The 27,958-nt window shown below is 40.9% G+C and overlaps 1 protein-coding gene across 1 annotated transcript; it reads left to right on the top strand.

Annotated features, from left to right (window-relative positions):
* STK17B (serine/threonine kinase 17b) lies at positions 1 to 26,283 on the top strand. Its single transcript, XM_081182229.1, has 8 exons — positions 1 to 275; positions 9,267 to 9,432; positions 16,112 to 16,324; positions 19,570 to 19,714; positions 20,019 to 20,145; positions 20,860 to 20,908; positions 23,501 to 23,680; positions 25,270 to 26,283. Exons 2-8 carry the CDS (start codon positions 9,311 to 9,313, stop codon positions 25,553 to 25,555), a joined length of 1,122 nt encoding a protein of 373 aa, XP_081038355.1. The 5' UTR covers positions 1 to 275; positions 9,267 to 9,310; the 3' UTR covers positions 25,556 to 26,283.
* The last annotated feature ends 1,675 nt before the right edge of the window (positions 26,284 to 27,958 follow it).

Here is a 27,958-nt window from a genome sequence, read left to right as displayed (position 1 = left end):
GAGGCGAGCGAGCGAGCGCGAGCGCGGGGCCGGGCACGAGCGCGCTGGGGGGGCCGTTGGCACCGAGCGGCGGCGGCGGCGGCGGCAAGAAAAGAGCCGCGTCAGGGGAGGCTGGTCTGTCCCTTGAGGTGCTGCTGTCCTGCGTTGGAAACAGGGACGAAGCGGGCGTGTGTGTTTGAGGGGGGAGGAAATAAAAAGGAGCGTGAAGCGGCGGCGGCGGCGGGCGAGACAGGCAGAGAAGGCTCGGGAAACGAAGCCCTGAGGAAGGAAAAAGGGTGAGTGTGCCCTGAGAATATTTATTGTTATTGTTATTATTATTGTTATTATTAATAATAGTGTTATAGGCCGGGGAGGGTTCTCCCCACCTCACCTCACAGAAAAGAGGGGGCGGCGGCGTTGCTGAGGGAAAAGCACGGCCGACAATGAGGAGGGAAAGCGCCCCCTGGCGGCCTCGGCAGCAGCGCCCCCTCCCCAAAGTCCGCCCCCCCCCCATCCCCATCGCCTGTCTCTGAGCTGTGGGGATGGCGGTTCTGCTGAGGCTGGCGCTTCTTGTGGGTCACGCCGTCCCCGCCGGCGGCGACGGTGGGGCGCCTGGATGAGCTTCCCTCTCGCCGCCGCCGCCGCCACCCGGTCGCTTCTGCTTCTCTCGCTCGCCTCATGGCATCCTTTCCCCAGCTTTCTCTTGAGTGAGTGTGTGCGCAAATTTGTGTGTGCATATATATGTATGTATGAGTGAGTGTATGTATGTGTGTGTATATATATATATATATATATATATGTATATGTGTGTGAGTGAGTGTATGTATGTGTGTATATATATATATATATGTATATGTGTGTGAGTGAGTGTATGTATGTGTATATATATGTTTGCATATATTTGTTTATTGGGGTTTTTGTTCGTGTGTGTTTATATAAATGTGTGTGTGTGTGTGTGTGTGTGTGTGTGTGTGTGTGCAGTGGTGCCAACTTAAATAAAATATGAGGGGGCAGGTAATCCCTGCCCCACATAATCAATCACATGAAGTAGCACACGCATGCTATTCTAATGGCAGTGCCCATCAACCTTGGTGGCTCCCGGCCCCCCTCAAATATTTTATTCTAGGGGACCCAAGGGACCTTGGCGTCTAGGAGTTGGTCCTCTGTGTGTGTGTGTGTGTGCATGTATTTGTTTATTGGGGGTTTTGTGTGTGTGCTTATATAAATGTGTGCTTTTGCATATATTTATATGTGCATTGGGGTGTTTTTTGGTTTGTGTTTCTATAAATGTGTGTTTCTGCAGTGGTGCCAACTTGAATAAAATATTGGGGGGGGCAGGTAAGCCCTGCCCCACATAATCAATCACAAGAAGTGGCACACACGCTATTCAAACGGCAATGCCCATCAACCTTGGTGACTCTAGGCTGTGCTCAAATATTTTATTGTAGGAGACCCAAGAGATCTTGGCCCCTAGGACTTGGTCCTATGTGTGTGTGTGTGTGTGTGTGTGTGTGTGTGTGTGTGTTTATATGTGTTTGTGTGTGTGTATGGAGAGAGATCACACACACATTACCGGCAAACTGCAGCTCAAGATTGCGAGAGAGGCTTAAGGACGTCTCACTCTTAGATATACACCTGTGGTGCTTTTCGGGCACTTTAATAAAAAGGAAAAGGTGACTGGTGGTTTAAAAGCCAAGCCTTGAACGTGGGGAAACACAGATTGTGCAAATGGATTCCCTTATTAACAATAATAATAATAATAATGGCAATTTGGCTGTCACAATCATAAGTTTGTGTCAGACATTTGGGAGCGGGAATTTTTGGAGTAGTGTGTGTAGTGTGTCCAGGGAAAAAAGGGTTGATAAAGTTGTGGATTGTGTGTGCGCAGCCATTTCAGCTTATACAGCTAGTATTTTGTTTGATGGTGGAGCTCTAAGGTGGTGGCTGGCATCCTTGCCTGACTCCTTGCAGGTCTCTATCTTCAGACTGCCATCTTTCAGATCTTTCTTCATACTTCCTGTCTCACCCCTTACACGGATGCCTTTTGGTTTTTTATATTTTGGGAGCGTCCAGTTGTTTAAGGTGCATGGTCAGTGCTGTGAACTACTTCTTCACACAGTCCATTTTCACTTATGGAATTCTATTTTCAGATGTGGAGTGGGCATAATACTACCTTTGGGCAAATTCATGTAGTTTAGGAGATGACTAGGTAACTGTGGAAGAAACGTGCACATAGTGTGTAGGAGCGGCAGCTCACTGAGTGTGTGCAGATTTGTTGAACCGGAAACCTTCTGCAATGTGCAATTTCTGATATCTCCTAAAATGTATATAAGGTGTACTTATAGGGACATCCCCCCATCCTGTAAACAATGCATAATAAACAGAATATTGCTGAAAACACTTAAGATTAAACCCTAAAAACAATAATATTATAAATGAAACCTTATATGAAAAAGAAAATCTATTAATAATTGCAGCACCTAATCAGAGTAATCACTGAGGTTCATACCCTTGCAGGGGGTCCACTTCAGCTATTAGCGCCTCCTGACTCTTTAGCTCTTTGCTGTCACTGCCTGTTCACCTGTCATCTCTGAACATGCAAGCAGTGACTAGAGCAAGGTGATAGAGCAGCATCTTTCACTTGCTTGGTCATCTCCCATTTGTAGTTGTATAGATTGAGTGCAGAGGGAAAGGGTAAGTAATTGGAGCGTGAGGAGGAAGTTGGCCCACTGAAATCATCTTGCCCAAGGGCAGGGGTCAGCAAACTTTTTCAGCAGGGGGCTGGTCCACTGTCCCTCAGACCTTGTGGGAGGCCGGACTATATTTTGGAAAAAAATATGAACAAATTCCTATGCCCCACAAATAACCCAGAGATGCATTTTAAATAAAAGGACACATTCTACTCATGTAAAAACACGCTGATTCCTGGACCATCTGTGGGCCGGATTGAGAAGGCGATTGGGCGGATCCAGCCCCTGGGCCTTAGTTTGCCTACCCATGCCCAAGGGTCTCTCAGAACCTGGAGCTGGCACAGGTGTGGGTGCCTGATTGCAAAGAGCATTGTCATTGCGATGGTTTTTGAACTGGTTATTTCTAGTTACTTATGGTAATTTTAAAAATAGATTTGTAATGTCCTCTTAATTTAGCTTTTGTCCCCAAACCATTTAAGTACCCTGCAATACAACACTGCACAATAGTAATAGTAGTAATCATTAATAGCAAGTTTACTCTGGAGTAAATCCCGAGTTCAATGATTTTAGGATTGCAGCGTTAACTTGAAAGCCCCTAGAGGACAAAATTATTAACATTAAAAAATAACAACCCATCCAACTGCTGTAAGCCTTACAAACAAGCTCCCAGCTCGGCTCGTAACCATTAACCAGACAGGGCAAAAATTAGATATAATATGAGCATCTTCCAACTTTTCCAAACAGCATATCATTCCTTTCCTTTGGGGCTATAGCTATAAAGACCTAGCACTTGGCATCCAAGGTTCTAATCTCCCTTAATAGTGGAATATGAAGCAGAGCCATAGTTGATTAATATGAGAGGCTTTCTAAAGCTTGTGGGTTCCAGTCTGTGAAAATTTAAATGATCCCAATTAGCAAGGATTGGAAATACCTGTATCACACATTATAAAGGAAATTGCTTGATTTCTGTGGCATGGTTCTGGCCGTAGTATTTGAAAGTTTGTAAATTGTTTCAGATTGTGACCAGTTGCTATTTATGGGACTTTCTGCACAGAAGTCTTTGTGTATTAAATTTGTGCTCAAATAAGTAACAGAATTTAAGGGAAGGACTTTTGTGTTTGGTACAGTAGGTTCCATTATATCATTGAAGTGTTATAAAAATGCATCTCCAGTTCCCATTCATTCTATGAGTTAGGGTGTTTCAGTGGACATAATGTTAGACATGAGACTTGTAGCCTGACATGAGACTTATATGCTTATTGGAAGTCCTGAGTTTAGCAGGACTTCCAAGTAACTGTGTGTATAGTATGGCAACCATGAATTCCAAATTCCTCTTCAGCAAATGACTTGATGGCATACACAGTACATTTGTCTTTAAAAAAATCACTTGCTCTTAAGCTATGTGTGAAAAAATATTTTAATTGCTGTTGAATCTTTTAAACCAGCTGTTTGATTACATTGTGTTCTCAGTATGGTTAATATTTTTTAAAATAGGCTTGCATCCCATGCCTAACTTTTTTGTTCCCCTGAAACTGCTTTAGCTAAAAACTTCATTACTAATTGTAATGGGTTGCATCTTAAATAACTGCAGTTCACTTAAAAGCACATATACCTAAGAATTTCAGGCAGGTCAATGAAATGAGATTGATATGAATCTATCGAGCTATGAGTCAAAACATAGCTTTTTTTCTAATAAAGACGTCAGTGCAAGACTTCTGCTTTTATCCGGAACAGTTTGTGGTAAATATGTGGTAATGGTGACGTTGTGTCTAAGTTACTGATAACTTCTTTGAAAAAGAAAAAAAGTAGTCTTATACATAGTTTGACCAACATTTGCTTCAACTTCTGTATGACAGATGCTTCTAAAGTTATGTGAAGCTGTTACTTGGATAGTGGATCAGTATGAGACTACAGTTAGTTCAGGGTCTGAATGTGATACACACCTGAAAAGTTAATTTAAAAGATGGGGCACTTAACCCAAAATTTCAGTGATCTGCTCTAAATAGTTGAGAGATTCTTTTGTAACTCTTCCCAATCTGCTAGGAATTCCATCCTAAATAATGCTCCAGTTTACAGATACCAGGAACCACACTGTTCTCTCTTAACTGTAGACCATTTATGAATGCATGAAATAGCACCCCTGGTTATTGCCTATAATCTAAATAGATAGTGATCAATTGTAAGATCTTGTCTTATCCCACGACTCACACATTATTGACAAGAAAAGGAAGGCCTTTCAGACCTGGCAAAGAGATAGAAACTGCCACTAAGAAAAAGAAACCTATGCCAACGCTAAGGCTGAGGTTCAAAGAATCAGAGAAGTAAAGAACACCTGTTGGATTAAAAAAAAAGCTCAAAAGATCCAGCACTTACTTAGCCGACACTCATGATGCACAGAGTTTCTTTAAAGCCACAAAGACCATCTATGGGCCAATAAATCATGGTATATGCCCCCTACGCTCAACAGACGGTACCATACTTCTAAAAGATAAAGAAACTATGGGATTGCACTGGAAAGAACATTACTAGCATCTCCTTAACTGCAAGTCCCCCATAGCTGCTGAGGTCCTCTCACAAATTCTGCAAAAACAAATCAGAGATGAGCTTGCAGTATCTCCAGATCTGGGAGAGTTGTGTACAGCTGTCAACCAAATGAAAAACAACGAAGCCAGCAGACCTGATGGGATATCTGCCGAAATCATCAAAGTGGGTGGATTTGAACTTATATAACAATTTCACAAGCTCATTGAAAAAATATGGGAGAGAGAGGAAATCCTAACAGACTTTAGGGATGCCAAAATTATCAACCTTTTTAAAAATGGTGATCGACCAGATTGCGGAAACTATAGAGGCATCTTTTTATTAGCTGTGGCCTGCGAGTGCTCCAATTGGAGAACAACCTTAACCAAAGTTGTCATGGACTTTGAAGATGCTTGAACTCAGGACAAAGGGAGAAATGTGCTAAGAGGAAGACACATTTGGCAAACCCTCATATGATCAACTCCCGCCCGGAAACCTATGTCCCCACTGTGGAAGGACGTGCGGATCCAGAATTGGCCTCCACAGTCACTTACGGACTCACTGTTAAAATCGTGTTTATGGAAGACAATGTTACTCGGCTACGAGTGATTGCCAAAGAAGATCCCATGACTAGTACAATTCCTTAGAAGTGTTTTAATGAGGAGCTTTTTGAAAAAGCAACCACCCAGTTAGTAGTCTACCTGGTGTTGTAAAAGCCATGATGGCTCTTCCTTGGCAAGGTTTGTTCTCGTGTGTCCCAACAATTCCAGTCTTAATAAGGTTTTCCACTGATTTACCTAAGACAACTAATTTAAGTCTAACCAATCTCTAATTAAGTGTAATATTTAATTAGGAGAAAAAGAATAAAGCAATCAATGGGGTTTCAATTCAAGCAAATTAATAGATTTATTTGGAAATATTTTTATTGGAAATGGAAGGCACTGAAGTGAATGCACTGAAAATGGTTAACATTGATTTTAACGTGAATCATAGAAACAGCTATGCATTAGATATCTACCGTATTTTTCGCACCATAGGACGCACTTTTTCCCTCCTAAAAAGCAAGGGAAAATGTGTGTGCGTCCTATGGAGCGAATGCAGGGGGGGGAGGCAGGTGGGAAAAGCCCCCAAGAGCCGCACACAAGCTCCGTGCGCTCTTGCGGGCTTTTCCACAGGAGGGAGAAGGGACTGACTGGCCGCATCAGTCCCTTCTCCCACCTCCCAGGAAAGCCAGGAGAAGCCGTGCAGCCCTTTTAAAGTGCGCGCGGCTTCTGCTGGTTTTGCGGGAGGTGGGGGAATCCCCCCACCTCCCAGAGAAGCCAGGAAAGCCCTGCGCAGCGTCTCCCGGCAAGGAGACGCTGCGCGGGGCTAAAGGGGAAGGCAAAACAGCGAGCGGGATCCACCCCGCTCGCTGCCTTGCCTTCTTCCCTAGCCAGGAAAGCCCTGCGCAGCGTCTCCCGGCAAGGAGACGCTGCGCGGGGCTAAAGGGGAAGGCAAAACAGCGAGCGGGATCCACCCCGCTCGCTGCCTTGCCTTCTTCCCTAGCCAGGAAAGCCCTGCGCAGCGTCTCCCGGCAAGGAGACGCTGCGCGGGGCTAAAGGGGAAGGCAAAACAGCGAGCGGGATCCACCCCGCTCGCTGCCTTGCCTTCTTCCCTAGCCAGGAAAGCCCTGCGCAGCGTCTCCCGGCAAGGAGACGCTGCGCGGGGCTAAAGGGGAAGGCAAAACAGCGAGCGGGATCCACCCCGCTCGCTGCCTTGCCTTCTTCCCTAGCCAGGAAAGCCCTGCGCAGCGTCTCCCGGCAAGGAGACGCTGCGCGGGGCTAAAGGGGAAGGCAAAACAGCGAGCGGGATCCACCCCGCTCGCTGCCTTGCCTTCTTCCCTAGCCAGGAAAGCCCTGCGCAGCGTCTCCCGGCAAGGAGACGCTGCGCGGGGCTAAAGGGGAAGGCAAAACAGCGAGCGGGATCCACCCCGCTCGCTGCCTTGCCTTCTTCCCTAGCCAGGAAAGCCCTGCGCAGCGTCTCCCGGCAAGGAGACGCTGCGCGGGGCTAAAGGGGAAGGCAAAACAGCGAGCGGGATCCACCCCGCTCGCTGCCTTGCCTTCTTCCCTAGCCAGGAAAGCCCTGCGCAGCGTCTCCCGGCAAGGAGACGCTGCGCGGGGCTAAAGGGGAAGGCAAAACAGCGAGCGGGATCCACCCCGCTCGCTGCCTTGCCTTCTTCCCTAGCCAGGAAAGCCCTGCGCAGCGTCTCCCGGCAAGGAGACGCTGCGCGGGGCTAAAGGGGAAGGCAAAACAGCGAGCGGGATCCACCCCGCTCGCTGCCTTGCCTTCTTCCCTAGCCAGGAAAGCCCTGCGCAGCGTCTCCCGGCAAGGAGACGCTGCGCGGGGCTAAAGGGGAAGGCAAAACAGCGAGCGGGATCCACCCCGCTCGCTGCCTTGCCTTCTTCCCTAGCCAGGAAAGCCCTGCGCAGCGTCTCCCGGCAAGGAGACGCTGCGCGGGGCTAAAGGGGAAGGCAAAACAGCGAGCGGGATCCACCCCGCTCGCTGCCTTGCCTTCTTCCCTAGCCAGGAAAGCCCTGCGCAGCGTCTCCCGGCAAGGAGACGCTGCGCGGGGCTAAAGGGGAAGGCAAAACAGCGAGCGGGATCCACTCCGCTCGCTGCCTTGCCTTCTTCCATAGCCAGGAAAGCCCTGCGCAGCGTCTCCCGGCAAGGAGATGCTGCGCGGGGCTAAAGGGGAAGGCAAAACAGCGAGCGGGATCCACCCCGCTCGCTGCCTTGCCTTCTTCCCTAGCCAGGAAAGCCCTGCGCAGCGTCTCCCGGCAAGGAGACGCTGCGCGGGGCTAAAGGGGAAGGCAAAACAGCGAGCGGGATCCACTCCGCTCGCTGCCTTGCCTTCTTCCATAGCCAGGAAAGCCCTGCGCAGCGTCTCCCGGCAAGGAGATGCTGCGCGGGGCTAAAGGGGAAGGCAAAACAGCGAGCGGGATCCATCCCGCTCGCTGCCTTGCCTTCTTCCATAGCTGCGCGCAACCCCTCCGCAAGGAGAGGCTGCACGGGGCTATGGCTTCTTTAGCCCTGCGCAGCGTCTCCCGGCAAGGAGAGGCTGCATGGGGCTAAAGGGGAAGCCAAAACTTGGCTTGCTCCATAGCTGCGAGCAACCCCTCCGCTGCTCTCTGGGCCTGGGGGGGGGGGAGATTTTTTTCTTGATTTCCCCCCCTAAAAACTGGGTGCGCCCTATGGTCCGGTGCGCCCTATGGTGCGAAAAATACGGTATATATTTCTGACGTGTATTCATCTGCAAAATTAACTACAACTTTTCAGTTGCCCAATTACTATTGTAACCCGTTTATGATTATTATTCAGTTTTAGGAAACAATATAGCATTAAAATTATACTTACGTTTCCCCTTCATTTTGTTCTATATTGCTGTGCCTTCGCCACATCCTGGATCATCTGCTTTGTTTTTAAGCCGTTGGTGTTGGATACATCATGTAGTGTGTTTTAGTGGAAATATTAATAATTTTTGCACTTTAATGTCATACTGTTTACATGTTGCATGATAGGATCTAAAAATATTTGAATTCTGTGTAATAAATATGTAACCACACAGAAAGAAAGAAAGAAAGAAAGAAAGAAAGAAAGAAAGAAAGAAAGAAAGAGTAAGATCAAACCTAGCACAATTCTTTCACTTGCTTTACTTTCCCTTCTTAGTTCCTGTGTATCCAAATCTGAGATACACTCTGGAGCAGAGCTGGGGGGGGGGAGCGTGGAATAGGTAAGAGAGGAAAGAAGTTCCACTGCCCAGTTTTCCGTTGTACAAGCAGGTGGACATCATTGCATGTTTCCCAAAAGGTAGCCAACTAAACCAGAGTAGACCCATTGAAACCAGTGGAATTCAGTTAGTAATGTCCTTTGATTTCAGTGGGTCTACTCTGAGCATGACTTAATTGGATACAACCATAAAGGTTTATTTTTGGACATCAAAACTGCTAAAAGTTTTTTTTTAGCAAGCCAAGAGAATGAGAACTGGTAGTTTACTTGGACTGTGTGTCACTTGTATTTAAATAAATGTTGTTTTGACAGGTGGAAATCAGTAACGAGTGTTGGAGAAACCTCATGCATTAACTATGTCCAGGAGGAAGTCGGAGAGCAAAAGTCCTCCAGGCTTGTTGTCTACATCGCTTCAGACACAAATAAAAATGGATAATTTTTACAGTTTCTATGAAGTTGAATCCAAAGAGTTGGGAAGGTAAGAAACTATTATGTTTTTTGGATTTTACTTTGTGTCCAAGACTGATCTGCGATAATACAAATACAAACTTTAATAATTTGATTCATTAACCTAAGTTTTTTAGTATAAGGTATGGGGCAACTTCTGAAATCTACTTTTCTCTCCTATCTTGCCCTAATCCAGAGCACACCACTGCTGTGCTGGCTTGCAACCAGAACATTCACTTTCCATTACCCCCTGTACCTGAAATTGAAGTGTCAGAGACCCATTCTTTTGCAAAACTCTACATCTGTTTTGCTAATAGCCTGCACGCAAGGGCCCGGTGGAAGAGCAGTTCATGGAATGCTTCAGTATGAAGCAAGGGACATGAATGTTATAGCCAGTATCAGGATTACACCTAAGAAACTTGTCTCCTGATATGGAGCCACGTGGCCACAAATCTTTCTCTGGTGGACAGTGATGACCATAAATATGTTTCTGCGGACCACTTGTCTCTGGTTGCATAACGTGAGAGACTCATAAGATATCCATGAATTGCAGAGAATTTGAAGGTGGGGAAAAAACACTTCATTCTGTGTGGGAAAAGTCAGAACCTTTCAAGTTCTTCGTCATGTGTAAAAAATGGGGAGGGATCAGCCCCTCATTTTGTGTTTGGTGTTGCCAACTTTTGGAAGCAGCAGGAGAGATGATAACAACTTCCAAGTGTCCCCAAAGCCTTCATGAAGTAAGAAATTAGCCACTCCTGACTTCTAGGACTTATTTGTTTGTTAAAGGGTGGCTGTTGGGGAAGGGAGTGGGACAGTTGATAACTATCAGTATTGGTGGGCTACTGTTCTAGACTTTAAAACTACTAGTACTACTTGATTTTTCTTTCTGTAAGGATGCCCAAATCAGTTTAAAACTGGAACTAAAAAAAAAAAGTAACACAAGTGCAATTATGCTCCCACATTATAAAGGAGTTTCTGTCTTTCCTTATTGCCAGGCAAAGTGGGAAAGAAAGAGGTTGGAGAAAATGAAATTAGTATTGCAGGAATACAGTGTTAGAAATTAGCTAGGCGCCAGGCACATTTTGCGACTGATGCGGGTCCAGTTGCGACCACGTGGAGAGCTCTGGATGCCAGATTGGCAACTGGGGAAAGCAAAATGTCACTTAGAGAAGGAACGGAAATATTTTCTTTGAAGCTTGAATTGATTTTATTCTGGATTGTTTGATTTGATGTTTTAGTGTAGTAAACTGCTTTGAGATTTGTTCTTTAAAATATAAAGTGCTATAGAAATGAAATGAAATCATCATCATCATCCCATTGAAAAAAATGGCGCCAAACATTGTGGCAACCACAACCTAGGGTAAAGGTGTGATTTGGCGATTAACTTTTATATCTGAGTTTCTAACACTGCAAATAATTCTACAGATTCTTCTACACAAAAATATTGAGCGCATAAGATTCTCTTTGCTTATTGGGAGAGTAATTCTCTTTGGGAGAAATAACTTGACAGCTTTGAAGTAAATGTCATCTAAAATAGATGGTAGCCATTGCAGAGGCTCTAGAATTGTGTGTGCTAAAGTTCTTAAAACTCTTGATTCACCTTCCCATTTCAGGACATACTCCAAATGTATTCTTTTTGTCTTTGCTGACCAGTTAATGCACATTAGTAGCTTGTTTGAGCTTTATACTTGTGAACTAACAATGACTCCTTTACCTAATTTGTGAATCTATGACATTATTGAAACACAGTGTTTTCTTTCCCTGTAGCATTTTTAATATGAAAGGTAGATGGGGCAAAATTAGAGAGTCCAATCCAGTGCTTAGTGAGGCAGACTTTAATTTCAAGAAGTAAAATTTCGAAAATTGAAGTACCGTACTTGGGCTTAACTGTTTTAAGAGTTTGTGTGGAGAAAATCTAAGTAGTTGTGGCAGTTAAGCTTTTAACACTGAGTGGCTAAGTTGGGGTGATGTCACTGAATGCTCATGAAACAAAGTTATCAATATGTTTGCAGTTCAACTTTTGTGAATAAACAGAAGGTTGTTGATCTGGCTGATTTTGAAACATCATTCAAGCACTAGATATGGGGTAGTTCTCTGAGGCAAGATGAAAACTGGCAATAGGTTTTAGGAGATAGGAAATTTTAATGAGCCTGGTCAAGCAGAGTGGCAATAAGGATGAGGAAATGTGGGTGGGATGAATTTCACAGTTTTAATTGAGTCACTAATTCATTGTCTTTGAATATAATGTTCTCTTCATTGGAATATTTTCTGTTCTTGAATTTTTATTGGTGTATTATTGGGTTGGATTTGAAGCTTTGTGCCTATAACTATTTCCCTGCATCTCTTGAAAGTTCTTCTCTATTCACACAAGGTTCCATTGTCTGATCTTTGATTATGCCATCTGTGCCACAGCCCATACTGCTGAGAAGGGTCTTTGACCCTCTGGAAAGGCTTTTAGGGGTGGAGAGCTGGGAGTAGGGGCAGTTCTACTTGGATCCAATTTTGGATCCAATTCATTGTATGTCTTGTGCTCACATTTGGAACATTTATTGTATAATTGCTTAGTGTTAATGATTTGACTTCGTTATTGAGCAAATAGTGGCTTCAGTCTAGGAATGTAAGGCAGCAATTTCCACTCTGACCTCTGTTGGTTGCAATCAACACTTTTTCTGTTCCACTGCAGTTCAGTCCTACCAAATACATTATTTGTTTCACTGTCCACTATTTAACATAAGTTAATGTAGCTTACATAACTATTTATGTAACTTATATTCATTTCAATGCAAAGGAAACATCAGGACAATGAAAAACCCCCTCGTAATTAATTACATATCATTTGCGGACTTCAAGAAACAACAACAATTTCAATGAATGCTAATCATATTTGTTTGACTGATTTCCATTCCTGACTACAGATGAATATGTGAACTGCAACAATTTTTGCCTTCTTTCCCTTTATTGTCAGATTTCTCCAACTTCCCTCTTGTCTGTGGCCTCCATCCACTCACTTTTTTGCCAGTGTGCATGTGCCTCAGAAACGTTTCTGGTAAAACTGAAAATAAAACCAAAAATTTCCAGAAACCCCACATCACTGTTAGTGAGCCAAACTAAAATGTGTTAATCTTCCTCCATAGTCCTTCCATTTCTTGATTTTCCTCTACTGCAGTTTCATGTGTAAGATGTCCACACATCATGTATGTATGCTCTCAGCTGTGGCACTCAGATGTGTGCATCTTCCATATGCATGTATCTGGAAGCTCAAATTGTTTGGTTTTAAAACAAGTTTGTGTTTCTGTTATGTATAGTCTTTGTCATGCCTAAAGAGTGGAGAAATTGGATACAGATGAGGGCAAGGCTTTGGTGGATGGGCATTAGATTAAAGGGTGACAGGCCACAAAGAGAGGATACACGAGGCAAAAAAGTGATTAGCTCATACCTTTTGAACAGTTATGAAAAGAGTTGAAAGCTTTGAGTCTCCAGATACCAAGATCAGTCTTTTGGTCAAATGTGTGGCAGTTCTCTAAAAAGCACCTGAAGAAAGATAAACATTTTGTTGTTCTCATGAAAATGAAGTAATTCCTCCTTTTGTAGAATGCTAGTCAGCTTCCTCATAGTAAGTTTGCATCATGCTGGGTGAGGCAATAATAATTGCTTGATGTATATTCAGGCTTTATTGTGTTACAGAATTTGGCTGACTCACTTTCAGCAATGCAGTTTCATTTGTAGGAAAGTCGTCAAAACACCTTGAAATTACAGGTGAAATTTCTAATACTGTATATGTTTCTTGCGGGTCAGTTTTTAATGTTTGCATTTCATTGGAGAATTCAAATACTAATTTAGGAATGAGGCACCCTGTTGTCTTGTTGTATTTCATTATTAATTACTAGATAAATTATTTCCTTAACTGCTTTATACTGGGGGTCCTAGGGGAATCGCTCAATTTCTTTTTTTAAAGGAAGCAAAACAGCTTTCTGCCAGGTTCTAAGAGTTGCACATCATTTTAAGTGTAGGCAGATGAGTGTTAACTAATCTCTAAAGATCTTAGATGAATCTTTCTTTCTACTTTGAAGGGCCTTGAAAGAAGTTATGATTCACTCCTGTGTCCCCCCACCATGATAGTAACATATTTTAGACTCTTAAATATTTTGTTTCTAGTAGCTGCAGAATTTCCAAATGAAAATGCACACTTAAAGCTGCCTACCTCTGAGAGTCTTTTTTAAAAAGTATCTGCTTGATATTAATCCCCATATTTACAGTTAGTGAAAGCTTGTAGTGTTCTTAGTCACTGGCCTCCAAATCTGGACATTTTCCTGAAGTTGCTTACAAGCCCTTGATTAATAAATAAGTAAGTTGTTAATAAGAAAGGGCTCAGAACAGACACATTTTCAAAGTATATTTTTATGTGATGTCATAAAAAATGATTGAAACAAAATAAAATTAAAAAATTCCTTCCAGTAGCACCTTAGAGACCAATAACTAACTCAGTTGGTCTCTAAAGTGATACTGGAAGGTAATTTAGTTAGTTAGTTAGTTAGTTAGTTAGTTAGTTTCGACTACGGCAGACCAACACGGCTATCTACCTATAAATAAAAAATGATGTTCACATGCCTGGAATAATGGTTGAAGAGAAGTTCTGAAAATTTTACTTTAGAATAAAAAGCATTTTAGGCATATCCAGTACACATGTTTTACTTCTGTAACTTCAAGCACTTTAAAGACCTGATTCTGTTCTTCGTTTTATATTAAACTTTTCACTTATTGTATTTCTGGGCACTCATGTAAACATTAACACTAAAATCATAATCCTGGTTTTCAGGCATTCCTAACTTGGCCAAGGGAACACATTTTTCTTTACTTCCTAAAAGGTCAGCTTCATTTTTAAGCAGTATGTGGTTTTCTTCTAAAAACACAATCTTACCAACATACATTTTTGGTTCTAAAGTTAAACAGTTGGTAAGAGATGAGATTTACATGACTTGTTTCTTGCTAGCAATTGAGAATGGGCTTTTGTGTGGAGGCTTTAGGCTGTACTTTGTTTTACCATGAACACATTGTTTTAATTTGACTAGCTCTTTAATTTCCCTGTGCCTCAGTTTATCTGTCCAGTTATTCCTGATGTTAAATGTTCTCATTCACACACAACTCTTTCAAAACCTTTACACTGGCTATGAGTGCCCAGCAGCAGACATTTTAGATCTTCTCCACCTTCAAAATGTGAGCTGTGTTTTTTCTCTGCACTTCCTCTTCTTCTCGATTGGAAGGAAAGGAAAAAAAATACTTTTAAAAAAATGATGCAATCTACCTTATACCAAGTCACAAGTCACAACCCACCCTTTGAAAGCCAGGAATGTAGTAACTTCTCTCAAATTCAAAGTACTTGATTTGGCCCAAACTCAGTTCAGCAGCATAGCTGGTGTGTTGTCGCAGTACTGTGGCATCTTAAGGTTAAAGCTTTACACTTTCTTAAGAGGAGACATTATCCCCACAAATTGAAAATCTGAGCATATGTTTAAGCAAAATGTGTTTTAAAATATCCTTTTAAAAACCTGAAACCAGTTTCTGAAGGAGTTCTTGCCAAAACCCCCCAAAAAAACCTCTTAAACTCTTCTAAGAAGAAGCATTTCAGAGATCTTTAAAAAACAGAACTGTGTTCTTACCTGCACTGTGTATTAAATACACTTGCCAGCACTGTGGTGGAGTGAAGCTTTTTAAAATGCACTTGCAACACTTTAAATGGCCTTTTATCCTAGGATCTTAAATACAGAAGTATCTTTTATGTGCAGGTAACTTACAACTTACGCACATTTAACTTGGGCGCATTCAGCTTTAAGTTCTTTGCAAAAATACTAAAAGTTTAAGTGAAGGTGGAAAGGGGGAAGGTATCGGGGGGGGGGGAATGTGTCTTGACTATGCACAATTTTGGTTTATGCGTTAACCCTGAAATATAACCCCTGCATAAGATGAGAGTCACCTTTACCTGGTAAATTGCATTTGCAGAGTATTTTCAATCTTTAAAATGGCAGTTGTAAGCATCTTAATACATTTTTAGTGCAAGTTTTGTCTTAAGTTCTTAACTAAGAATATTTGATTTAAAAACTTTGTAATGTAGTGATCTCCTAACTGGTACTGGGTATCCAAGTATATTTATCTTGGAGGTTGAAGGCTGCAAACTTGCATGTAGTAAGGCTGCTTAAATTCCATTTACATCAGGCAAACCTGACTTCATACAGATTTGTGGCCTTAAAAAGAGTTGGCCCTTCTTCCTCACACTCAAAATAATGAAACTCAAATTTTGCATATAGACTGATATGTACAAGAGGAACTTTTCTTACATAATAATGGTCTGCTGCTGGGATTCAAGTTTGCAAAGGTTTGGAGTGAAGCAGGATAAAGGAAATGCAGTGTTGCATGAGAAATCAGGGTACAGATAATTGTAGCTGTGGTAGAGGTAAGGTCAAGAGATGCTCCAGCCACTGAAGCCTTATCTCTGGATTGCAGAAAACTTTGCCCAGAGCTCTATTTTTGCTTTTCAAGTCTTCAGTAGGTCTAGATAATGATAAGGCTGCAAAAACCATGACTGCGAAAAATACACACATTCTTGTTTGCAGTAAGCTAAAGCTATGATGTTGACATTACTTTTAAAATATTTCCATATTCTTGTGTCTGTTCGGCAGCTCTGATACTTCACAAATACTTTTGTCCTTTTACAGAGGAAAATTTGCTGTGGTGAGAAAATGTATTGCAAAATCTACAGGCCAGGAATATGCAGCTAAGTTTCTGAAGAAGAGAAGAAGAGGCCAAGACTGCAAAGCAGAGATCCTACATGAAATTGCTGTTCTAGAATTAACAAAGCTGAGTCCCCGAGTGGTAAATCTCCATGAAGTCTATGAAACAACAAATGAAATCATTCTGGTATTGGAATAGTAAGTATGCTTTGTGCCAGCATGTTTGATAATAGATGTATTGATTTTGTCATTGTTTGCATACGTTCACCAAACATAACCAGAAAGGTAACATTAGAGAATACGTACAGTGTACTTTCTGTTGTGTTTGGCTCTTCTAGGTTTTGGATCTTAATCCTTTGTTAAAATGAACCTTCTATCAGTGGCACTATTATCATTGACCTTCTATATTATGTTTTCTGTTGTAGGCATGACAGATCTCTGGGTTCTTTCCAACTGAGGCATACTCAGAGTGGACTCATTGTAATTGGTGCACTTAAGTTAGTCACAACTATGAAGAAAATGCAGTATTAAAAATAAGAACAATATAAGAAACCGCAAAAGGGGCGGGGGGAGTCAAAATATTCATGTTTGTTGTAACATTGGATTTGTATTGTTAAAATATTCTTTTAAAAACTGAATATATATATATATATATATATATATATATATATATATATATGGGATGTTATGAAATATCAGCTTCAACAAGTTTCAAAATGAGAGTTGCAAGTTGCTGTCCTCAGTGTTCCAAAGAACCAAGGGTTTTTTTTATTATCAAGGTAACTGTCATCTTTGCACTTCTTATTAATGTCAGCTTGACCAGTTCTCTGACAATGTTGCATTCTTGTTATTCAACTGTTCAGCGTTGGCACTTCTCAACATTTCCACTTAAGTGTAATTTCCAATTTTACCAGCCCTTAATAAGTTCAGCATTAACTCTGTATCAGATTTGTTTGAGATAAATCTGTTGTAACTATAGTTTCATGGTAGCTAAAACTTTTAGTGTCTTGTCCTTGTGTGCTGTTGCTATTTTTTAAACCAAACATTTACCGTATTTTTCGCTCTATAAGACGCACCAGACCACAAGACGCACCTAGTTTTTGGAGGAGGAAAACAAGAAAAAAAAATCTGAATCTCAGAAGCCAGAACAGCAAGAGGGATCGCTGCGCAGCGAAAGCAGCAATCCCTCTTGCTGTTCTGGCTTCTGGGATAGCTGCGCAGCCTGCATTCGCTCCATAAGACGCACACACATTTCCCCTTGCTTTTTAGGAGGGAAAAAGTGAGTGTTATAGACCAAAAAATACGGTATTTTAAAAAATCATAACCTTTGCTAAATATAATAGATGCCTTTGTGTAAATGCTGGGATTATATCTAATTTGCCAGTGAGGCTATAGAAGATTTATTGTGAGAGGGGCTTCAACTGGAAAAGGACATCTGAAAGAGATGACAGCTTAGATATCGAGAGTGCTAGATAGTGTCAGTGGACATTTGCTGAGTTGCTTTCTGCCACAGAGGAAGGCAACATTCCTGAATCGCTGTTGCTAGATAGGCCAGTGGCTGCTGAATATAGATGCATGTTCATAAGGACCAACAGCAACTTCAGGATATGCAGCTTAACTTCTTTGAGTTACATAGAAACCTTGCTGTCCTAGTAGACCACTGTAAAACTTGTAGTTGTAGTCATCTGAAATGTCGTTATCCTAGATTACTATGTACAGGGCAACTTGATGAAGCTTTGAGGCATCCTTCCAAAGTCCATTGGGATAAGGAGAAACTCCTGTGCAGCAGAACTCCCCTCTTGATTTACCCTAGCACGTTTTCTTGCATAGAAGTTATAATCTGGTAATAGTTTATTTTGATCAGGATGGGAAATAGATGTGGAAGAAGAATTTGGGCCGCTAATAGCTTGTGTTGCTGGTGTTTTTGAAAATAGGCCCATCAATCCAACAAAAAAAGAAAAAGAAATGGTTCTTTTTGTGTAGAGGCTTCTGCAAGTATATTACTGTTTTAAAATGGAACAGCTTTGGAGTAGTTTGCTGGTGACATGGAGGGTACTTTATGCCTGTATACAATGAGTGATAGTGGTGAAGAGACAGCCTTCAACTGTTGGATTTGCATGCATGCAAGAGCAGCCTCATCATTGCTGTTCTTTGACCATGATGAGAGCTGTGTAAATGGAGGTGAACTGTTGTCTATCCTCTTATATGGATTAGTCAAGTAACAGTCACACAGAAGAAACCAAAATTGTGCTTTGTGCTCAAGCTTGCTTGAAGTATAATTTGATACCAAATTTACAAGAGGAGGTTGCTAGTGTGGGTGAGCAGGCATGTGTGGAAAGGCATCCTCTCCAATGCTTGAGTGCATGTGATTACTTGCTCCAGCGCAGGGAGCTACAGTTGGATCAAGAAATTACAAAAGCAAACAGTGTTTGTGTGTTCACACAAGGGGATCGTGGGTTGCAGTGGAAGACATGCCAGAGCAGCGGCTGTGTTTCAGGCATACATTTTGTTTTCATCTTGCTTTTGTTTTCATCTTGCTTCCAAAGACACACTCTCTCTCTCTCTCTCTCTCTCTCTGTGTGTGTGTGTGTGTGTGTGTGTGTGTGTGTGTGTGTGTGAGAGAGAGAGAGAGAGCGAGAGAGAGAGAGAGAGAGAGAGAGAGAGAGAGAGAGAGAGAGAGAGAGTGAAATATAACTTAATATGATTGCTTCAGGGAAGGTATGTAACTGGAGTGCCAAAATCAAAATGCATTCCAGAAAAAAAAATGCAAGAGCTACATTTTTAGCATTTCTTGAAAGGTTGTGGTGAATGAGTATTATATAGTAGTTGAAAACTACTTTTTTAGATACTTAGGTGAAAAGTAGTCCAGGACAAAGTGTTTTGAGTCCCTCTTAAGGGGCTCTTCCTAGAAAGTTCACAGAAAATAAGGCTGTCTTAATGTTGAGCAACATAGAAGGTTTTCAGGATTGTTGATTGTTTTTCTAGTTGGTTTAAAATACTTCTTGGATACTTTAGAAAAAAATAACCATTTCCTTTGCTGTCAGTAACATGCTGTGCTGAGATTTAAGTTTCCACTAAAACCTTTTTCTTTGTTTTCTGGTATCTGCTGGTGTTCTGGAAATAGATGCCATTTCACTGACCTCACAAATATGAAGCTTGCAAATGATTTTGCCTTCTACATCACATCCTCACTGCTTCTTTTTGACTATCCCTACAAAAGTTCATGTTGGAGCAACAGAAAATCCCAAGCTTGAGCATTTTACTTTCCCCTCCATCTCTACAATTGTCATTTCAGTCCAGTTAAATTTGAATCTGTACCAAACTCTTTGAAACTATAAGGCAGTAGAACTGGAGTTTACTTTCCAACTGAGACTGACCTTTGTGATGAGGTCATTTAGAGAGTAAGATGTTAAAAATGAGTGTGTTTGTTTATATTTTTTTAGTGCTGCTGGAGGAGAAATCTTCAATTTATGTCTCCCTGACCTAGAAGAAGCAATAGATGAAACTGATATTGTTAGACTTATACGACAAATACTTGAGGGCATTTGTCATCTGCATCAGAACAACATTGTCCATCTTGATTTAAAGGTAACTGTACATATGAGTGTTAAATAATGGATTTCTTTCTGCACTTTTATTGATGCTCTAGGATATAAATTCATAAATATATTGATCTGTATCTTGATAACTCCTTAACATTTCAAATTGGCCTTTTGGGCTTTTATAAAACTGCTTTGATTTGTTGGTAAGAAACTACTGGCCTCCTAAATTGGTGATATGCCAATTTCAGTAGGATTAGAGTAGTTTAAAACTATGAATTCATCTTAAATTAATATCCTTAATATGTGGTGAATTGTGCGTGCACTGAACATTTTTTGTTTCTTTGTTGTAGCCCCAGAATATTTTATTGAGTAGTATATGTCCCCTTGGCGATATAAAAATTGTTGATTTTGGCATGTCTCGGAAGATTGGCAATTGCATTGAACTACGGGAAATTGTTGGGACTCCCGAGTATCAAGGTATGTCACTGTGCACACATGCTCCTTGAATGCTTCTATGTATTTTCACATATGGTAGAACTACTCAGCATTAGAGAGGTACCCTCAATTTTGATATTTTATCACCTGCTGAAAATGTTTTTAATTTGATTCATGATTTTACAATGTTTTAATGATTTTCTTGAATGCCAGCCTTTACATTTTTTTATGAGGTAGTGGTTTATGAATATTCTTACGAATAAAATAAAAATAAAATAAAACGGGCATTGGGTAATCAGCCCCTGACACAGGACTAGTAAAAATAATGGAGTCATTGCTGTTCTACATATAAGCCGTAGAGGAAATTTCCTCTTCAGCTTTCTCCTAATCACTGGTTAGGAAACATGAATTGTCTCAAGTTGAAAAGTATAACTTTAAAGAAATAAATGTATACTGGTCTCCAGAATGTAAATGGGTTACTTTGAGATTAGTGTTTGTACCTTGTACCAACTTCAACAAAAGGACGGCTTGATTGTGCCGGTTCACTTCTGCATTGTTCTGCATCTAGAACTAAATACACCAACAAGGACTGTGTGGACCATTCCGTAGATGTTGAAGAGGAAGCTCTCTCTTTTTTCAGTCATACAAACCTATAATTTTAAAATGATGCCCAAATTCAGAATAAGATAATTGTCATGAGTATACTAGAACACAATTGCTGTACTTCATGGTACTCTTCCTTTCCCCTCTGTCCAGCACCAGAAGTCTTAAATTATGAACCTATTACTCCAGCAACAGATATATGGTAAGATCACTTCTTTTGAAGTTAAAACAACTGTAAAGACTATCTAGTTCTTATATACTAGCTACTATAACATTTCAGTTTAAATTTCTGGAAACTGCTTTTCACATACAGTGGTACCTCGGGTGAAGTACTTAATTTGTTCTGGAGGTCTGTTCTTAACCTGAAGCACCACTTTAGCTAATGGGGCCTCCTGCTACTGCCGCACTGCCGAAGCACGATTTCTGTTCTCATCCTGAAGCAAAGTTCTTAACCTGAAGAACTATTTTTGGGTTAGCGGAGTCTGTAACCTGAAGCGTATGTAACCTGAAGCGTATGTAACCCGAGGTACTACTGTAATGCCTTTGTTGGCCCTTCATTTGTTATTTGTGACTATAGGGAACAAGTTATAGTCATGGTGACCTAAAGCGGGGGATTCCATATGGTGCTCATGAGCCCTAACGCCGGGGCCTTTCTCCTTGCCCTCTGCCTCTGCACAAACTTTGAAATATGCCTCCCATCCATCTGGTTGAACCCCCTTCCCTTCTTAATGCAAGCCAGGTAAGAGGAGGCAGCAGTCTATAGTGGATATGCTTGTGATGAACAGAAAGGTGAGAAGTCTGTGAAAAAGAAGCAGCATGTGGTGGTGGTGGAGGAGCAAGGACATTTGGCTTCTTTTTGAGACAATGGCCAAAGGATAGGGGCATTCCTGTCCAGCAGCCAGCACCTAGGAGCAGGGCCACCTGACTCCCTCCCCCACCCCTGATGCCCCTGTAGGAAGGGGATGGAAATCTCTTCTGGAATTCTTTACCCAAAAGCCCTAAAAAAAAAAACAGTGAGGTACAGGCTTTCCCTTTCTCTCCCCCCCCCAAGTATTTAATATTCTGTGTGAAGGAATAAGCACCAGGTGAGGGCACATTTCTGATTCTACTGTATAGGCTCAATCCTCTTGGTAGATTCAACTTATCCTATAATCAGCTGCTTTTATACCACACCCTTTCATTCTGATGGTGGTTTGAGGATATGCCTTGTAAAATCCATGAAGATCTGTGACTTAGATCTATGGGTTTCTTTGTCCCAGGGTAGTGCTGGTAAGTGCCTGATTGACGTTTACAGTGTAAGGCATGTATCTTTATGATTTTTGCAAGTTATGAACTAGAACCCTCATGGTTCAAGTTACAGGTAGGCAGCTGTGTTGGTCTGCCACACAAACAAAATAAAAAAATTCCTTCCAGTAGCACCTTAGAGACCAACTAAGTTTGTTACTGGTATGAGCTTTTGTGTGCATGCACACTTCTTCAGATAGTACTCATGGTGGTACTGAAAAGTCCTGGATCTGCAATTTTTACAATTAAGGCTATGGAGACAGATGTGACTTGCAGTTTGACGGTGGCCTGGGGAAAATCTTGTGTAAAAATCATGCAAAAATAAGAGGATGCGTTTTTAATTACACTTACGTTCTTTTTCTATGCCCTGTGGTGGCCATTTTCTCACTTGTTGCCACAGCACTTTTTCAGAATTCTACAACTAACAGCCCAAAAAGGAAATTGGCTGTTAGTTGATGTGGATATGAAAAGGAGCGAGTGATTAATAGCAAACCTGGGATCAGACAAGGTTTCCTGTTACACCTTTATTTTCAGAATGTATAAGGCTTCAGTGGAAAGGGTCTTATAACCTTTTACTGCTTATATATTGTTGATGACCAAGCACCATTTATGATTTGATGGAGCTACCAGCCTTGGCTTCATAAGCTAAGGAAGTAATTAGATTTTGTTTGTTTCTTTTTTAAACATATCCTGTGGTGGTGTTCGTCTTTGCTTTCACTGCTTTCCAGCATGTGCCAGAAATAGAATCTCTTTGCCAATGTTTGCTGTTTTTATTTCAGTTTCTGATTATCTCATTACCACTGTTACAGTTACGCAGACTTCTGAATTCTTAACCCTGTGCCCATTGGCTTCATTTTTTGTTAAACTGAAAATCTGTTGATCCATTAAATGTGCAACCTGATCTAGAGTTTTGGATGTTCATATTGGAGCTCTAAGCAAATACAAGTGTCCAGTTCATTTGTATGGCATGCCCTAAACACTGTGCTGAAAGGCAAAGTCTTCTCACTGAGAGAGTATCATCCATTTGATATCTATCATAGTGCAAGAGGTGCAATGATATGTTTATGAGGTTGTCTCCATTTGGGTCTCCTGAGAATTGGATTGTGGCATTAGCATGATGTATGCCTGCCAGAATTTGTAGAGTCCTTGTGGAGAGAATCTTCCTGCTTATATTTTGATAACAAGCAGGTTGCTTGCCAGTGCCCTGTTGTTAAATATTTTGATTGATATGCTGGTGACAAGTATAGTTGTAAAAATCGGCAAATACTTTGCCTTCTGCCCTCCTGTGTGCAAAATGGAACAGTTCAGTGTGTAAGAAGTACATTTGTTCTGTGTCATGAAACTAAGCTGATTATATGAATGCCTCTAGTTTACCTGAAATGACTTTCTACAAATTTTGATTTATAGATAGAGATAGATAACTGAAAAGTTAAAAAGGAAAAATTTGGCTTGGTATGTGTAATTACAGACAAATATTTTAATATTAAATACATAACTTTTCTAATTTCAGGAGTTTGGGTGTGATCTCTTATATGCTGCTTACACACGAATCTCCTTTTGTGGGAGCCGACAAACAAGAAACGTACCTCAATATTTCTCAAGTAAATGTGGATTATTCAGAAGAAACATTTGCTTCAATTTCACCATTGGCCAGAGACTTCATTCAAATGCTACTTGTTAAAAATCCTGAGTAAGTAGATGATTTGGAGCAAGGTAGAGGAAGAAAACTTAAGCGGAATCCCTGTCTTGCTGTAACATAAATATAGTGGCAAGGGGCTTAGTCATATGAAAAGGCTATTTTTTGCATGTCTGTGTATCACAAGCTTAATTTCAAATTAAAAACCATTTTATTTACTCTGAGTTATTTACTCCGAGTATTTACTCTTTTGTAAGAACTGCATTGTATAACCTGACACACTACAGTGGCACAGAAATTCTTATGGTCTAGAATTGGGGTGAATCTTTGTGTATTTTCCATCAGAAATACTTCCCTATGTGCTTGGCTTTATAATGCCAAAAAGCAACTAGCAGTATTTGACTCTGGGTTGTATCCAGCTAAATTCTACTTGGAGCAGGCGCATTAAAATTAATGGACCTAAATTAGTCATGTCCATTAATTCCAGTGGGTCTGTTGTGAGCATGACTAACATTAGGTACAAACCTCTGTGTTAATACTTTCTATATAACCCTCTGAGATGGTGGATCAGGGCTTTCTCCAGTGCAGGATGCGGAACAGGATCTGTTCCTTGTGGGGCACTTTCAGAGGTGGTCAAGGCTTTCCATGACCCAACTTTGAAGGAAAGAATCAGGAGTGCACCATAAGTGTGCTCCCAGTTCTTTCATTTCTTCCTTTGCAGTCCAGCTTTCCATTTATGCCAATCAAGTGATTTCTGACTGCAAAATCTAATTTTAACAGGGATCAGATGCATCTGGGGGCTCCCAAATGGAACCAATCCCAGTGTGGTTTGCATTTGGCACTAAATTTTAAAAGTGACAAATGCGAGCATCTCTTTCTAGGGAACAATCAGGATGTCAGGTGTGGAGCAGGTGGACATGGCTTGTGGGCCAAATAACCCTGCTGAGCATGATTTGACCCACAGGCCGGTGGTTCCCCACTCCTGCTTTTAAGGTATGGAATTGAACAGCTGTAGCCATTTCAGCAAGCTGCAAAGCCTTCACTCCATCTCCCCACGAAAATGTATTGTGCTTCTACAATTTCTCCAAGCAGTGAAGAGTTGTGTTGGTTGGCTGACTCCATTTTATGTTGCAGCCATAATCCTTGTTAGTTTTTATGTGTGTTTATGTGCACAGAATAGTATCAGTGGTATAAGAAAGGGAAGGCAGAGTGAGGAAGGAAACCTTTTCATTTTGCCTTCCTTTGCCTTTTCCGTCCATTTTGCCTGCACTGAACAGCCACCTTCCCACTGCTTGAAATACATATTGATGGCAAATAGAGGAAGAGCAAGCTATAGACACTTAAACCAAAAAGATTTTGTCTTTCCATGTGATGAGAATTGGTGGGGTCGGTGAGAGGTGTTACAAGAGGGCAAGTTATGAAGTGTATGCTGTGTGGGGGCTGTGTGGGGAAGATGAGCTTGCCCATCTCTTCCTCCCTGTGGATCTCTGCCAAATCTAGTTGATTAGGGATATAGTTTTGTTTGAAGGCAGTAAGGCTATTCCGGCACCAGGTAGTATTTAATCCTTCTTTCACTGGCTAAGCTGTTGCTTTCAAATGACCTCCATGTCTTAAATGTATATCTTTTGATTTTTATTTTGAAGAGAGCGACCAACAGCAGAGGCCTGTCTGTCTCACTCCTGGCTTCAGCAAAGAGATATCTTCTTGTTGTACAGCCCTGAAGAAAGCCCCAGTTCTTCTCCAACACATGATCATATGAATAAGTGCACAGAAGAAAGAAATACTAATAAGTGCATGTGTAATGGAATGTGCAGCGAGCGAGAGGATAAAGAGAATATTCCAGAAGACAGCAGTACAGTCTCCAAACGATTTCGCTTTGATGATTCTCTCCAGTACCCCCAAGAATTCACAACAGACTTTGTATGCTAACAGATGCACTCCTGAATGCTATTTTGAACTGAATTTAGGATTCTGATTTACTCCTGTGGCACATGCTTTCAGATTATGGCTTGTCCACTATTGCATTTTGGTTATCCAAGAAATGCACTTTCAGTTGATGTTGTGTTGGCCCTTCTTTGTGCTACCATTGCTGGCAATGGGTTTGACTCCTGGGAAACTGGAGTCCTGGCACCTGAAGTGGATTGTCTTTGGAGGCAGACAAGCAACTGAGTATTTTTTTTTTTTTTTGCACTTTTACATTTGAAGTCCAAATAATGGATTTTGGTGTGTCGATAAATAAAATAGGCAAACTGGGAAGAGGATTTTTTAAATGTTAGCCAACAGTTAGCCTTGTTAAACACACCATAACCATGTTCTAAGCCAAAGAGTGATGTAAAAATACATATGCAGTTGCATTGTTAATAAAGCTACATGAAGTTGACAAAGCAGAGAAATGGGCCCTTTTGTTCAAGTCCAGCAGAGCAGCCTCATGCTGTCATCTTTTTGTTGAACAGATTCAAATCAGTGACTTATTAGTATATAGCTGTACTACAATGAATCCTTTGAGCCTGTGTTTCCCACTTGGAATGTTGACTGGAGTTCAAGTGGCTTCCTGACTGGCAGCCCGGAGGCTCTTGCATGTTTGCTCAGAAGTGAGCCTCACTGGGGTTCAGTGTAGAGAGGTTTGCAGCCTTAGACCATTTTCACGTGAGGCACTTTTAAATAACCATTTGCATTCCACAATTCTGTTATGCAAATATAATACCCAGATTTTAAAAAATACTGATTTAATTTAAAAACCTTTTTGTGTAAACAAATAACATGGAAAAGGGTCAAAGATGCATTTGTGTCATATGTGAAAATACCTTTAGCTGGTATTTTTTTTCCAGGGGCTACGCAAGGGTACACAGTACCGGCACCTCTTCTTTGTTGTTAAAAACTTCATGATGAGTACCGGCACCTATTTTTCTAGAAAAAAAAGCACTGCCTTTACCTATCTACTCACAAACTTGTGTCAATGTGGTATACCTTTCTGGCAGGAAAATCTGCAATGCTATATACTACTTAAGGGCACACTAAATTTTGTGAGGTATTAAGCCGGAAGGCCAACAAGACTAAATTTTATTGAATGAGAACTTCCACAAAAGTGTGCAATGTTAGGTTTTGTCATAATTTATCTTTTATAGATGAAGTTGACTTCATCAAATTATTCTCCTAAATTACAACTCTCTTCTACCTTCCCATTCATCAGTTGAATCCATTGATGGTATCCCAGCAAATATATGATACCACTAATATGTAATGGTGTAATCTATTCCTCTTTACTCAGAAGTAAGCCCCACTATGTTCAATGGTGCTTACTCTCAGGTAAGAGTACACGGGAATGAAGCCTAAACCCATGTGTTGAATTGCACAAGCAGTGACAGGTTGGCACTGCAAGTAGCTGGACTGAGGTATACTTTTAGAATCAAGGTGGTGCACAAGCCCACATTCAGAAACTCAGTACAGAATGTCAGTATTTGAAAGCCATATTTTCTTAAGACTATCAGTTAAAAATCCCTATGGGAAGGGTGGGATACAAAATACAGTTGCCTAATATGCGTTTTTAAAGTGTTGACTTTATTTTAAAACAGATTTTATTGGAATTTAGAAAAAGGTATACAGAAACTCAGATCTTTTTTGTCAAAAGTAAAATAATATAGATAAAAGCACAAACAGAAATGAAAGGAAAATAGATAAAAGTGGAGATAAAAATAATAATGGGAGAAAAAAAGAAAATAAATAACTTCCAATTCCTCATCTATCAGCAATTTGTAAACATTATTCAACTCCTCCACTCCAGTATTACACCTAATAAAGCCATTTTCTATAAACCAACATTATCTTCAGTCTTCAAACCCAAATGCCATTAGTTCATTTTCTTTTTCATGCAAAAAGGCTATAAGGGGTTTCCAATGTTTAGTAAATGTTAAGTGTCTTTTCTCTGAACATGTCAATTCCGCCATCTTGGCTACATCCAATAGTTTTAACAACCGTTCTATTGTTAGTAAATATGAGTCTTTCCATCTTTGTGCATATAAAAGTCTTGCTGCTATAGTCATGTATTGGAAGTTCCACAATCCGTTTCTCGTTGTTTGTCCAAGCAGAAAGAGTGCTGGTTTCAGATGGAAGTTAACATTCAAGATCTCTATTGTATGAATTTGTGTCCAATATTTTTTAGCTTTTTGACGTGTCCACCAAGCAAGATAGAATGGCCCTTCATGTTCTTTATACTTCCAGCAAGTATTTGGAATATTTTTATACATCCTAAATAACGTCTCAGGGGTTAAATACCATGGTACATCATTTTATAAAAATCTTAACACAATGTGTATTTTAACCCTTTAATCCACG

This window comes from Podarcis bocagei (assembly GCF_964188305.1).
Source record: "Podarcis bocagei genome assembly, chromosome: 1".
Lineage (NCBI taxonomy): Eukaryota > Metazoa > Chordata > Lepidosauria > Squamata > Lacertidae > Podarcis > Podarcis bocagei.
Note: the sequence above shows the minus strand (reverse complement) of the source record. Positions and strands in the feature narration are given on the sequence as shown.

Coding starts and splice junctions, on each gene's coding strand:
- STK17B (XM_081182229.1), top strand. CDS start 9,311: ATGTCCAGGAGGAAGTCGGAGAGCAAAAGTCCTCCAGGCTTGTTGTCT. Junction 9,433..16,111: donor GAATCCAAAGAGTTGGGAAG/GTAAGAAACTAT, acceptor GTCCTTTTACAG/AGGAAAATTTGCTGTGGTGA. Junction 19,715..20,018: donor TTGTCCATCTTGATTTAAAG/GTAACTGTACAT, acceptor TCTTTGTTGTAG/CCCCAGAATATTTTATTGAG.